General features: G+C 38.8%; 2 protein-coding genes across 9 annotated transcripts in view; one reads left to right on the forward strand and one right to left on the reverse strand.

The window, feature by feature from the left end:
* Positions 1 to 761: 761 nt before the first annotated feature.
* On the forward strand, positions 762 to 4,370 carry LOC146468744 (uncharacterized). The gene is made up of 4 exons (XM_085124532.1): positions 762 to 2,186; positions 2,741 to 3,026; positions 3,404 to 3,584; positions 4,016 to 4,370. Exons 1-2 carry the CDS (start codon positions 1,191 to 1,193, stop codon positions 2,855 to 2,857), a joined length of 1,113 nt encoding a protein of 370 aa, XP_084980658.1. The 5' UTR covers positions 762 to 1,190; the 3' UTR covers positions 2,858 to 3,026; positions 3,404 to 3,584; positions 4,016 to 4,370.
* The window catches only part of LOC146468745 (coiled-coil domain-containing protein 152-like), a 53,875-nt gene continuing 42,235 nt past the window's right edge, over positions 3,263 to 14,902 (reverse strand). Inside the window, exons 1-10 of one of the 8 annotated variants that reach the window (XM_085124540.1) lie at positions 12,415 to 12,500; positions 12,218 to 12,282; positions 11,300 to 11,405; positions 10,386 to 10,454; positions 9,754 to 9,818; positions 9,087 to 9,189; positions 7,993 to 8,120; positions 7,589 to 7,681; positions 6,172 to 6,287; positions 3,268 to 3,528 (exon numbers count right to left, since the gene is read on the reverse strand). In XM_085124540.1, the coding sequence (XP_084980666.1) occupies positions 3,456 to 3,528; positions 6,172 to 6,287; positions 7,589 to 7,681; positions 7,993 to 8,120; positions 9,087 to 9,189; positions 9,754 to 9,818; positions 10,386 to 10,434 (627 nt within the window). In that variant the 5' untranslated portion in view covers positions 10,435 to 10,454; positions 11,300 to 11,405; positions 12,218 to 12,282; positions 12,415 to 12,500 and the 3' untranslated portion in view covers positions 3,268 to 3,455. Of the gene's footprint in view, positions 3,529 to 4,522; positions 6,288 to 7,588; positions 7,682 to 7,992; positions 8,121 to 9,086; positions 9,190 to 9,753; positions 9,819 to 10,385; positions 10,455 to 11,233; positions 11,406 to 12,217; positions 12,501 to 14,902 lie in introns of those variants that run through there. The other 7 variants (XM_085124541.1, XM_085124536.1, XM_085124535.1 and 4 more) reach the window with 7 other exon arrangements.

A 14,902-nucleotide genomic window follows, 5' to 3' on the forward strand; every position in this document is an offset into this window, starting at 1 on the left:
GTTTTATTACGCCGTGAAGCCTGAAGAATTCTGTTAAACAAGTGAAGATTTGACATTTTCGTTAAGAAAAGCTAGCAGCCAATACAAGGTAAGTTACGTATTGATTTTTTTTCTAAAACGAAAAGTAGCTTTCGAGAAATTGCAAACTTTTTCTCACCCTCCGTAAAGGCCCCGTCACAAAAATTATAAGTTAGTCCTAGGGATCAAGCGGTTCATTTCGGAGAATATATATTTTCGGTCTATTTAGGAGGCCTAAATCACCTCAGAAACTGATTTGCACTCAAGGGATAAAGATGGTGTTTGCTTTGATACTTTGCCACTTAATATCGTGGGTGACAAAAACATTTGGCGCAAAATTTCAGCGTTAGTTTATAATTTCGCATGTGAAATTACACAGTTGCTATGGAAACGTTTTAAAAACTCACGATTGTAAACATAATTTGTTCGCCATGATATTTAACGCTCACCAAATAGTATACTCGTGAAAAAAGGATACAATTTCATTTGCGTTTTGTTAAAAATATGCTCGGGAAATTATTGGATTACTTCAAAAAGCGCGCGTGAACTTGATTACCCCACAGTAACACGTAAGTGACATAGGAAATTTAATTCCTTTTGTTATAATTAACGAAAAGACGAAAAGTTTCATCAAGAGAGAAAAGGAAAAAACTCCGATACCGTCCAGATACCTCTCTTTTAAAAACTTTGAAACGATCCTGAAGAAAATACATGCCTCCGATAAAATCTCTGCAAGTTGCACGGATTCATGTCACACATTACAAGGCCATTCAATTTGTCTTACGAAGACATGGCTGAAGTTGCGACACGACGCGTAATAACGACTCTGTCCTTTAAACGTATTGTCAAACGTTTAATTAACAAATTAGAAAGGAAAATAGTTTTCTCGTGAACTTGAAAAATGTCGCAGAAAGGCAAAAATGATTCAAATAAGAATTTATTCGCGGTGAATGGTAGCTAATGGTACACGTTATTTAACCGTCCGTGCAACTTGAAATGTCAACAAGTATCGTTACCAGCCTCTATTATAAAATTGCCTTAAGTTCACGTCGTACTATTATAAGTTTTAGTTTCTTATGCCACAAGGGTGCAGTAGAGAAATGATTTTGTAAGTAATTATCCTTAATTTTTTACAAGAGAGACATTACAAACCGGGATTTTCTCCTAGGATCATGGCTTCTAGTGAATTATTTTCATATACCCAAGAAGAGCTCATTAGAGTAATAGAGCATCAACATGGCGAAATTCAAAGTCTACTTAATGAAAGACGTTGGCTGCATGAAGACAGCAACATGAGGAGGAGCCAAGCACAAGAATGTTATGACAAACTTCTGGAGTGGCAGGCGTATGGAAACGGCCTTAAAAAGGATCTTGAAAATTTGAAAAAACGAGACGAACAATGGAAGGAGGCGCTGACAAAAGTTGTGGACAAACTAAACACGGAAAGAGAAAACTTCACCAATCTTCAAAACCTATATTCTTCTTTAAAAGAGAAAAGCAAAGAGTTAAAACAAACTCTCGAGTCGGCATTCATCCTCGGGAGAGGCATGTATGAAGAATATTGTGCTTTGTACAATAACTACACGTTTCTTCTCAATTATGCGTACTGGATTCAGGGCGGTTGGAGTGAGCCACTCGCAATTTGTCAAGAGGAAGGAAACCCTACGCCAGCCACCCCTGTAGAAGAATCCTTTCCTGCCACCGCGACCCTTCCTCCCGAAGGCTGGTCAGCCATCTTCCCCAACATGCCAACCACCCAATCCCGTCAGAGCCCACTTTTCATCCGGATCAATTGCCCTTGGAATGCGTTTGTTGAAGCTAACGCCAATGACAAGGTTCCATACATGTCAGCAATTCAAGTTCCACGTGTGCTAGCTATTGAAGCTCCATGCTCATCGGCGGATAACACTCCATGCGTGGCTGATACTCAGACCCCATGCTTGACAGAAATTAAAGCACTATGCCTGCCAGAGATTGAAGCTACATGCCTTTCAAAGGATAAAAGTCTATGCGTTTCCGAGGTGAAAGCTCCTTGTGAATCAGGGAACCAAGCTTTACTCGTGCAAGATAATGAAGCTCTATGCGTGATTGAAAACATTGATACTGAGTCTGCAGGAAGTGCCCATCTGCCCATTAATGAATCGCTGACCGGAAAATCAACAAGCAAGGTATGATACGAGTATAATAATATTTCTTTCCGACCATCGCCGTGTTTTTTATGTGTTAACATGTATAGTTGTCAAGTGGCACATATGGGGGACCCCGGTCCCCATCTTATTATCAAAGAAAATCACTCACAAATGGCTCGAAGCTCTTTTGGACCTCGTTAAAAAATTTTTCCCTTCGTTCACGGGGCCTCCACTTCACAAAAACCTTGGGTTACGCTACTCATCACATTTATGGCCATCGATTTAAATGTTAATTTTTTCCCAAAATAGTCTTTAGTAGCAATGGTACAATGTTTTGAAGATGAGCGACCTATTAACGACACAGCTTCGACTTAAATATTAATAATTTTGAGTGAAAAGTCGCTGTGCTTTATATGGTGACGTGAATTCCAGTTAAGCCTTGTCGAAATTGTGCTTAAAGGCTCCTATCTTTTCCTCCCACGAGGATGGATTCGATTCAATTTTCTGCTTCTCTAATATTATGATGTTCTCTCTGTTATTGTTGTATATTGGTAGGATCCTATGTCAGTTAGCTTTTTCTTTTTTTTTTTCAGCCAAGAAGTCGTTTCCAAAGATTGAAAAGATGGATGAAGAAACATTTCTTGTGTTGCTGCAGCAGCGCAGATAAAGACAACAGATCTGATGCTGTTCCCCCCTCCCCCCAAGAGTAAAAAAAAATTTAAAAAAAATTTAAAAAAAAACATAAAAAGACAAAAATATTAAAAAAAAGAAAAAATAGAAAAACAAAAAGAAAAACAGAATTCTTATCGCAACGGGTCTGACGATAAACCGAAACAAGCCAATTTCAGAATGGTGCGCAGATTGCTGTCGTATAAAAAGGTAAAAGTACTATTCTTTTATTTTCAGTTTCAACGCCTGTCTTAGCAGGTCTTTCGGACAATTTTGGGAGATTCAACGATCTCAAAATCATTATTCAAAACGTGTTTAGTTGGCTACGGTCATCCTGTATCCAATAAGTGCAATTGTAATAATTGCTTTACTTAGTTTTGTGTCGTGTTTGAACACTTTCATGAGATTTGCGCAATACAAATTGCATTATTGTTATTTGTTATTATTGATATATCTTCCAAGATAATAACTAACTTATGCTTGGAGGAGGGGGGAGTGGGGTTCTGTCTTAATTCTTTTATTGTCCTGAATCCATGCTCCAGAAATGACGTACTCCCATTCCAACTCAACGATTTTATTATGAACAGTGCTCTACTGCTTGAGGTTCAAAACACAAGTAAAGATGGAGACTGAGGGAACTCACAGAGCAGGTGCTGCCTGGGCTTGTGTGGGAGCTGACAGAGCTACAAGCCACAAGTATCCTGAAAGGAGACTATATATGATATAAAGATAAAAGGACAGGATTACTGCACATCCAAAGAGAATCAGGTTAGTTTTACACACAATTTTAGTAGACTGTAGAGTGCCTGAGGATTTGAAAAAAGGGACTACGATGAAACAGAAAGCTAGAGGGACCTCAAAGTCGGGATTTCCCCATATTGTTTTTCTATTTTCTCTGTTAATGACGTACTTAAAACAAACCTTTAGCTTTCGAACTGTGTCAAATGACAGCTAACAGAAGCTGCTCTTCCAATGGTGCTATAAATGCATTGTTTTCTATAATTGAAAAATTGACTGAGTTATCTTACAGTTTTCCGTTCAGTCCAATTTGGAAACAACTTAACAAATATTATGCACGTGTAACTGTCTTCTTTGCCAGCACTCACGTTTTAAATACGTAAAAGAATAAAAAATGTCGAGCTGTGAACACATGTACCTCTTGTGTACCTATTTTTACCCTTCATTCTATTCGTCCCCAGGTCCTTCTCTTAGATAACTTAAAGATGATGGACAGGGAACTGTTTACGTATTCCTTCAGGGATCCTTCTCGTCTAAAGAGAGCTATCATTGAATAGATTGTATGTGCAAGTTGACGCACAGAAAATTCCGTTGAAATGAAGAACGCATGTGCAATGCAGGTGAACTCCTCAACCGAGACACTGGTCGAGGGACGGCATCCTCTACTGCTCCCGTTAGGAATACATTGCGGGTAACGATTTAAGGAAAATTCTACCGCGTGCGGGGAAACCGACGCGTCACCTTCTATGGCAGTGACGACAAATTAGCGAAGTCCATAGCTCGCTACCGCGTGCGGGGGAACCGACGAAGTTTCACTTTCCACATGAACAAACAATGGCGACGAATTGATTAGAAAGATGTATCCCAGAAACTAACTGGATTTATACTTAAAAGTGGGTTGTCCAGCTGAGAGTCTGAATAACTAAAGCTTTAGAGCACGGTATTGAATAAATCAATTTTACGCCGGGCCGTTTCCAATGCCGACTGTCTTCGATGGATTTTTAGTAAAGGAATGAAGAGTGCTCATATAGAACTATGCTTTTGAACGCTTAAAAAAGACGAGCACCTCTTTTCTTGAAAATTGTTACAGAAAATAGATTCCAGTGTATTGTGAAGGGTTTATTTCTTGGGTGCAACATTGCAAATGAATGCAAATTAACGCATACGAACAACATTTGTGTTCGTAGCGCACCAATGTTACCACAGGAAGCCCATGTTCTTATTGAGAAAAGATTTCACAGTTGAACTGATACCTTTACAAAGAAGAAGCAACTTATAAAACTTTCGTATCTTTAAATTTAATATCACTTTAACTCAACTAATTGTTTTCGTTAATTCTTAATATGTTCAACGAGAAGCAGAAATATCTAGGACCCTCTTTCAGACAAATGCCCGTCAAAATTTCCGAAGGAGAGCATACCTTGCTGTTAGAAGCCAATCTCTAAAGCAAGTCTTGTTGCGCTCAGGTTTAAAATTCATTTTCCGTCAAGTTCTGCCACTACTTTTATAATTTGCAATAAACAATTTTTCAGGATCTTCAATTGGGGTATCCCTTAATCTCGATCGTAATATACAAAGCTAATGGAAGTTATAGCTCTTCCATAGAACGATCCCTCTGAAAGCGTCTTAAAATCCACCACGACAATTAACTGTGTAACTTAATCGCTGTGGTGGCAGCGCAGATGATGTCGCTGATAGAAGACACGGACGAATAATTAGTGAACAATCGTTGCATTTCAATCTCGGGGAATGTAATTCAATCCGCAGAAAACCGGGAAAAATCAGTCCATCAACGCCATACTCAGCTTAGTTCCCAGACGTTTCAGGCGGGGTCCTTATATTAGGCCTGGGTTCTATATTCGCGCGCTGACGTCATTAAACCCGCTTTAGAGTCCACTACTTGATACGAAACTTCGGTTCCTCGGGTATCTCCCGTAAGGGAAACAAATAGTGTGACTCATGTTAAACCTTTCAAAAAAGCTTTAAATTTTAAGCGTTGACGTGTAGACGTGACGGACTTGAAAGCGCGTTCCTAGTGATCTGGCCTTTGAGTGAAAGCGAGGCTAGAGTTGCCTTTTTTGAGTGCGGTGTGATTGGTCAATTTTACGGGACAAATTTCACTGTACGGCCCGCTAAACTTCAACTATTTTCCTATCCTGCGAACCTGATTAACCTCAGAGATATAAATGAAGAATAAATCTCTTACTAACCTCGTTTTCTCGGTCAGGGCTGAGTTGCTCGAAGCATGGTTAGCGGTAACCATTGGTTAAGAGGTATTAAAACCTATAGGTTGTCATGGCATTTAACTCGGGTTAGCGCTAACCATGCTTCGAGCAACTGGGCCCTGTACTGTAAGTTATGAATCCTCGTTTTTTCCTTTTTTCTCTTTTTCCTCGCTTTTACGAATCCATAAATCAACGGGATAAAACTCGGTCCGTAACTTACAGTACGGACCTCCAGCTCAGTTAGTAAGAGGTATATAAAGAAGCTAAAAGAGCTGTTCTAATGCTAAAACGTCCCTTTTCATAACAGAAAATGAAAATCACGCATTCGATTCTTTCAATTGCAAATAATTATTGTTATAACACTGAGTCCCATCGCAGTAAAACGTTAAAACCTCTTTCTCTTTGCAGTCGGCATCTGTTGTGCTGAGAGCTTTCTTTCAAGTTCGGCAACCTTGCCCTTTAGTGTGGCGATTTCCTTTTGTGCCTCAGCTTTGGCAAATTGGAGTTTCTGAACATGAGACAAACCGAAAACATGTTTTAAAATATTTCTGCGGACCTTGGCTGGAAGAACAAGTTAACAATAAAGTGCGATGTTTTGCAATCATGATTTAGCTCATTTTAGGAAAACCGGCCCTTTAACCTTTGTTATAGCTAAAAGCAACGTATGATAAAGAAAGAAAGAAAGAAAGAAAGAAAGATAGAAAGAAAGAAAGAAAGAAAGAAAGAAAGAAAGAAAGAAAGAAAGAAAGAAAGAAAGAAAGAAAGAAAGAAAGAAAAAAGAAAGAAAGAAAGCAACAGCCTTAATATATATCTCGCGAATGTTCCTATGCCTGGTTTGCAAAATCAGGGGCCAATTAAACAAATCGTTTACACTTGTAACTTGACCAACAATTTGGGCCATAATGATACACGAGCATGCATCTTGGACTGAAACGTTGAAATAAGAAGGAAAACAGCATGCATAAAACAGTAACTGGCTTCCTCTACTCGTTGTAATAATGGGTGTCCTAGATGCTGAGAACCGCAAATATGATAAGCGCCCTCCCTTAAAGATACAAAAAGTAAATAAGCGCCCCGGGCGGTAAATCGAATCATTACGGTGTCGTACACGATGCAGGTCAGCTGGTGCATATGTGTCGTGCTATCACCAGTATATAGGGACCGGTGATTACTTCTTATGCCCAGTTCAAATGGTAGTGGTTTGTTAACTTTTGTCACAAGGAAAGGAATTTTTGTAACTTCCCTAAAATTACACCAGGCAGCGATTTGTCAGCTTCTGGAACCAACTATTTTTAACCGGCGTTCATCGGCGTGTTCTTCACTACTTTCTAGACCTCAGTAATTTCCTTCCTTTGCCTAAACACAAATTCCTACCAGTATTCAGGCTAAACACGAAAACTAACATAGTCCTTGGAACTTAAGTAAAAAAGAAATAAGCCAACCGTTTCGGAGAACATGTCATATGCATCGTTTGTAACCCGGTAAACAACAAGAGGCGGGTCTGTATGTTTCATCCCCAACAAATTTTGGATCCCCGCTCCATTCCTGCGGTCAATTTAATAAAACTTTTACTCTTGTAGTTTGCAAGTTGGAGCTTTGTTCTGACATGTGCACACAAAAATAAACTCAATGAAAATTGCGTAGATTTGTCAGCATTTAAGCTAGTAATTCCTAACATGACCTAGGGGCTAATATATCAAGGTCAAGATAAAAGTTAAGAGCCTCATTCGTAGAATACTCTCTGTCAACTCAAAATGCACATAATTATATTCTTCTGCCAAGTATTATAAATATCCTTATTTAGCTTACCTTTCTAAATATGTCATTATTTGCATTAGACGTTTGACCGGCACCCTGTGTCTTGGCGCAGTTTCTTTGAAGCTTTAGTAATTTCACATCGTACTGAAAATTGAACATCACAAACGAAGGAATAATAATGCCAATACGTTATTTAAAAAGGTCAGTAAAACGGCAGCCCAGGGCTGATGTGGAAGTCTATTGCATTTTTCTGTTTCTCGCAGTCTTCATCAGCAAAAACTGTCTTCAGTGTTGTCACGTGACTTATGTGTATTTAGTCACGTGACATCAAATATTGTGTTATTGCTCCGCTCTAAGACTCTATTGTTGCCGTTTTGTTCTACTCTCTGTAAGATATCTTATGACTTGCCATTTTTCACACCACCCGCATCATAGCATTTTGTTACCCCGCTCACCTCTAAGCGAAGCTTGACGATTTCCGTGTGGTTAGCATGGCTGACATCAGCCAGCTGTTTCTGAAGCTGTCGCACCTCGTCTGCTTTCTCCTCCACTGACTTTTGCAATGCTGCAGTCTCCTTCCTACCTGGAAAACAAAGGAGCTCATGGAGTCTCAGCAAGATTGGGTCAGTTCAGTTATGATCAAATTAGCAAGGGAAGTGGTTACACGTCTGAGAAGGGAGACTGTGGAACCTTTAAACTCAATTAACCTTGTATTTGCCTCTGAGAGGTCATAACTGCTTGGATCTTCAATACGCACCTCGTTGGCTTATAGGGACCTCAAACATATCTAAACATATTGCTTCGGCGGTGTCCAAGGCTAGAAAAATTCGTTGTATAAAATGCCCATCCTCCCGGGAGTAGTCCTCGGAACTATTGGTGGGCTGTGGCCGAAAGAAAACGCCAAAAAAATACGAAATCGATGAGATAAATAACGTTTCAAACGAGTCGAAAACGAGAACTCAACTCAACTGACTTAAGTTATGTAAAAACCTAGCTTAAGAAACGAAAAGGTTACGAAGAAACTAATTACATACTAAATAAGGTGGTAAAGCTTGAATACGTGAAAGTATACAAAAGCAAACTAAGTGTTACGAAATATAAGCGGAAAAATAGACGATAATGAGACGGAAAAGTGCGGACACAAAGCTTAGCGAAACAAAGGTTGCAAATGACTATTATTGTCCTAAAACCAAAAAAAAAACATAAAAGTCTTTTGTCCAGGCTGTATTGCTCGGTTCTCCAAACCCCTTCCCTATTCTACTCTTTTTCAGCCTTTTTTTCGAGAATTCATATACCCCTTTTCAGACTTTCAGACAAAAATGGTTAAAATCTATACCCTATTTCAGACGAAAACGACTCAAACACCATACCCTTTGGTGCAACACAAACTCATTTAGCTTATATAGGGGGGTATCCTCGGGGAAATGCCTCGCTCCAATTGAAATTGCCTCGCATCTCCAGCACGCACTACTTTTAAACGCTGTGTGACAAGTTGCTGGAAACAGCGCTTGGGTAGCAGGGTAAGTCTTATGTAAAGTTAAATTCCTACTTTGTTGAAGAGTTTCTTCCCTGACTTTCAAGACGTCCTGTTTGTGAGTTTGATCTGCTTTCTCGAGATTCTTTAACGCCTCAGAAATCTGCTTCCTGTGTTCCTTCAAAAGAAACAAAAATATAACTCTTAACACCCATTATTGTTATGTAATTTAGAATGACGGTGTAGAACTTCTTACCTTCCAGAGTAAGAGAATTGTCCCTTATCAGTTTTTCAGAGCTAATAGAGCAGGTGAACACGCGAGGTCGCGCGTAAACTTCGTGTCTCCTGATCTTCACTTCGTGGGGGGATGATTTTCGCGCGCACTTGCTGTTTTGTTCATTTTACTGACTTCCTCTAAGGTTGTGTTCGATCGTCTATTATTCCGGAATAAGAATAAGGAGAATAGCTGTTAGATTTATCTCTTTAATTAACTTTGGAAAGACGTTTCAGCAAACTTTCGTTGACACAAGAGTGATTTTGTGCTCCAGTGCTTACAAAAACCTCTTATGAGGGATTTCTTGACATCATTGTATGTATTCCGATGCCGGAATAGGGTCAATCGAACACAACCTTAGTCGTATGCCAGATTAAGCCCTATCCTAAATAAGATGCTAAACACTTGCACACTTACCATCAAGAAAATTAAGTTATATTAAGTTACACAAGAGATCACAATATTCACCTCCTCAAGACTGCTTGATTTCCCTGTCATCTTTGCGATCTGTGATTTCAGTTCCTCATTTTCGTCTGGTGGAGAAACAAAGGGAACATACAACGATATTTAACAAATATTATTACACACTGTTTTTTTGAACTAAATTCATTTTGTTTAGTACATGCTCCTTTGCTAATCGGGATCACATCGCAAATAAACAAACAAACATGGAGAATTCCCTTGTTTTTCACATTGTAAGACAACCGAAGCATTACATGACGAGAAAGCGCCTGCTACGCGTGGATTCCCTCACGGAGTTTTCCGTTCGCGCGTGCAGGTGTTTGGCTCTCGATCTCCAGAGAGAAGTGAGGGACGGTTGAATTTTTTTTTATATAACAAGAAAACCTTTATATAGACCTCTGCATCATTTGACTTTTTATCCAAGGAAGGTATTTTAAAAAGTAAGATTTCTTGGACTTATTTTCAAGCTTTTATAATCATACATATGACAAATAACAAAGCTTACTATCTGAGAAGAGAAAATACTAGATATGTTTGTTTCAAACGAATTAGAAAAAAGAAACAAACAAAAATATCCGCGGCTCATCTTGATCTATCTCCTAAGTGGTTTGTTTGCTCAGTTCAATATATATGTTTACCTTCCTGATCACAGCGTTTGGAAAGAACAGCATGAAGATTGTCTACCATTCCTTTTAACTTTTCAGCTTCTTTAAAATTAAAATCGGATAAGAAAACAGAAACAAGTTATTCTTTTAGATCACAGTTTTGCATCATGTTCTTTGAACCCACTTTAACGAAGATTAAAAAACAAGTAAGGAAATGTCAATGATGCAAAATATCCATACCGGGAATATTAGACTGTTGGTGGTTTGTGCCTAGTACAGTTTCCCTCCGTGCTACCCGAATCCCTATATCCAAAGCTTTATCACCGATCAATTCGAACCTTCAACACCCCTCCCCTACTGGTGGGGGGGGGGGGGGTGCAGACCCCGACCATTTGACTGCATACCGGGAAATTCTAGCGGAATTCGTGCATGGGATTTTCCTGCTTTTTCAGGGGAGTTGGGGACAGGACTTCTCCATTGTGAACGAATGGCTCACTCAAAACGCTTTCAAAATAGTTTTTGAAGGTGACATTAATATATCACTGTTTGCAAAGCAAGAACAGTGATTGATTGATTGATTGATTGATTGATTGATTGATTGATTGATTGATTGATTGATTGAAAGGTCTTGGACTAAGCACTTAAGGATAGGGCATTTGAACTTTCGTGAATTTGAACAACCTTATTTTCAAAAGTTTAAATTTCCGGGGATTGGGGTGGGGGGGGGGGGGGTTGCCTAGGTGTGGGTTGTGTTGAAGTTTCGAATTGATAGGTGCATCGTGAGATGGTAAAAAGGTGTAGGTCACGATTATAACTTGCTTGCTCCATGTTAGCAATCTCTGCTTTCTTTACACAATTTCGGAAGTTTGAAGTCATCTTACCGTACCAGAAATTCGTAACACTTCACTAGCAATCCAAACATCCAAACAGCATGTGTCTAAACTGACCTTCCAATGCAACTTTCTCAGCTTCCTGACTGGATTGAAGTTTCTTGACGAAGGAACGTATTTCCGTTTTTAAACAGTTATTTTCGTGAGCTGCGTCCCTCAGTGTCTAAAAGTAGAAAGAAAAGTAGAATATCTCGAGGGAACAAATACGGCAAAAAAATGGCTTTTCCGTAAACTGGGAATTTTGTCGGTCGGTCTGTCCTTAACGGCTTTTTCAAGTTCTGTCAAAATTTCCTAGTACAAACGAAAGCCGATGAGCTTCACAATTGTTGAAATTATTTTACCAAGGAACCTCTAGCTCACAGGGTATTGTTTTGATTGTCAAAAAGGGAAATATTGAATTGAGAGTATTGCTCGTTCTCTAAAAAATAGGAAGTTTAAGAAGCTACTACGGCGACGGCAACGAAATCGTCACAAAACAATAGAATTTAATGAGAAAAAACGACGGCTATGCACGTGCGTTATACTGAATTTTCGTACTTTTCTTCGTCGTCCCCGGCCAAGGCAAACAACAACGTGAAATGACCAAATTTAAGGTTTTGTGGAGAACGTGAGCACTTGACGGTAATTTCTTTATTCTCTGTCTTAACTTGAACGCTGTTCCCACCTCTTCTGTTACTGGATAGTTCGGCCACATTGCACAAGTGGAACGAATTGGCCGGGAATAATCGCAAAGTAGTACAAGTATAAACGCGAACTTATATTTTCAAGCGATGTTTTCGTTGCCATTGCTGTCGTCTCTATTTACTAAAATTTCTGTGGATTGACCACAGCAACAAACAACTGAACAATGAAGGACAAATAAGCAAGAAGATTAAAGCCTAATTCCTCAATAAATACTGAATATAACGTTGAACAAAAAATATACAGATAAGACTGAACAAATATCAGTTTTAGGAACAATGTTTTTAAGCTTACCTTTTGCCATTGTAGAAATTCTTGAATCAGGTCATCCAAGTCAGTTCTTTTCACTTTTCCATTAACTGCCATGTTTCATAAACTGAAGTTTAAACTTATCTTGCCGGAATTTTCGAAGTTTGTAAGCGAAGTTTTCGGCTGCTCTATGAATATTTAAACTACAAAAGAAACCTTTTGAAAGCTCATAGAAAACTTACCAATTAAGCTAAACTTTAAACAGCGCTGCCGCTTGCCGAATGGTTAGGTTTCATAACTGTCTCCTCATAAGCGCTTCATTTTTCAAAGTAGAGTGCACTGCCGCGGACTGTCATATTTTTGGCGCCAAATTTCCCGCCAAAACTGATGACGGGCAGCAGTCGGCTGCGCAGCGAACTGTGCTTCACTTCGTAAAAAGCAACAAACTTTATTCGACTGTTTTGCATACTTTTAACACTAGGATGAACAAAAGCTAAGAAAGCGAATATGTAAGGAGAAAAGATCTGTTTTTAGACGGGTAAAAATTCTTAGTTTATTCTTGCTAAGAAAAATCAAGACAATATTGCAGTGACGTCGGCGCAGTTTTGACCAGAAAAAAAAATTTGCCTTCAAAGAGGATTTCTTGAATGAAGGTTCGATATACGAATTCAGATCTTCCTTATAGGCCTCGAACTGGCCTATCTGGAAAAGTTTCAAAGCATGCATAATACGAATCCACTTTGAAAATACGGCTTTAGCTGAAAGTCGCCAGTTTTAGCCAACTATCGCAGGAGGGTAACAAAAGTATCATTTCTTGTAGAGTTTGTAAAAGGCTTACTCTTCCACCTAGAAATCCAGTTTTTAATAAACAAACGACAATTCTGAAAACAGAAGCAGGAAAAAAAAAAGGAAAGAAAGAAGGAGACAAAAGTAAAAAAGGTAGCATTGGAGAATCCGGGTATCGATCCAGGTACCTCTCGCATGCTAAGCGAGCGCTCTACCATTTGAGCTAATCCCCCGCACTCGTCAAAAAATTGCATGTGCTTTCATCCCAATGTAAAGCTAGTTCTAATTCTGATATTTTCACTTGTTTTGCACGGTTTCCAAGGCAGGTTTGATCAAAGTGGTTGAACAAACGAGTAAAAAACAGCATTGGGTCACCAAAACCAAGCTTTCTTTAGCTCTATTTGCCGATCGACCACGTGCTTACTGAGCGTGACATATATTATGTCACCATTGTGTGACTCGAAGTCAACCTGAAATCTCTGATGGACTGTTGCCTGTAAATTTTAGTGTCAGTCGACTTAAACGAATTTTGCAATAAGATTACAGAATCAGCATAGTAAAATTAAGTTTCCTCGGTTCCATTAAATTGTTGGCTTGTTTCTTGGTGCTGACGGTTGATGTTTGTCTTCTAAATTTTCTTCTGCTTGAGTGATTTCGGGTGAATATATTACGTGCCAAGCCGGGTATGTGTAAATTCTATCTATTTCAGAGCCTTTAAGACCTTTAAAAATTGCCGCATGTTTCCAGACTTCACTGGCTTCAGTTCGAAGATATCGCGGGTCCGATCAAGGTAGTACATCATCGACCAGCTGTCGGTAAAATGTCGTCGGTCGATGTTTCCGGTAGAGCCTTCCGATAGTCCCGACAGAGAGTCAGCAACGCTTAAGGTGTTACATAATCTTTACTTCAGTCAAAGGAATACTTAACTCATCATTCCTCATGAGTTACCCACGCAAAGTCTCCCCGCTTTCCCCTAAAGAAATATCCGAAATCAATGTGACTAGTTCGGGTCAGTGTTTATGTGATTCGCTGTATAGTTTCCGGGTTTAATTCAAGTTATTTTTTCATGGATGTTACAGTAGTTAATTAATCGCGACACAAAGTGAATTCTCTTTAAATTTTCCACCTATGGAATAAGCCCCTTATTACTATTAAAGTGTCCTTACGAAATCTTCTTTAGATCTTCTACGTGTGAATTTCCACTTCAGTTCTTTGTCTGTTGTGCTATATGATTTAACATTCATAACATTTAGATGGTTTCCACTCATTCGTGCAATTAAAAATTATATCGAAAACGATCCAGTGGATAGAGTCAAGAAAATGTGATATTATAGGGGATAAATAAAGAGGACAGTTCTCCAAATTTTAGGACTGCGTGTTATCCCAAACTTCAGACATTCGTCGGTGAAATGTTCCGTCTAAATTTATTGAGCCCAGTATGGAGCCGCCATATTGGTGTACCTCCGTGGTCCTCCAATATGGCGGACGGGAAATTAGTGTTTATAATAACGTCTTGAATTTTCTTTGGTTATCTAGGCGACTGCTGATTGTCTGAACTGAAAAAACAAACACTTACATGAACACTTTTCTTAATACTTTAACTTCTCAACAGTGGCTAAAAATCACGAGGTTAATATATACATATATTTGATAATAGTATAAATAAGGCCCTTTATTGACTTATACAACTTGATTAGAAAGAATAGCAAAGAGGGTAATTGTTAATTGGAGCGTAGAGGCCAAAGAAACCGTAAAGTGTTCGAGTTAGCCCCTACTGTTTAGAGTTAATTATAATAAAAAAATAGATGCGTCATGCTTCATGATGTTGTAATTAAATGATAGCGTTTCTATCCAAAGTACTTAGAGTATTGTTCTGACGGTGAATAATGTTTTACTTTTTTTTTTTTTTTTGTTATTTTTATTTTTTTTTTTTTTGTGCTTGCA

Source organism: Pavona decussata, unplaced genomic scaffold (assembly GCF_977016875.1).
Source record: "Pavona decussata unplaced genomic scaffold, jaPavDecu1.1 SCAFFOLD_130, whole genome shotgun sequence".
In the NCBI taxonomy this organism is placed as follows: Eukaryota; Metazoa; Cnidaria; class Anthozoa; order Scleractinia; family Agariciidae; genus Pavona; species Pavona decussata.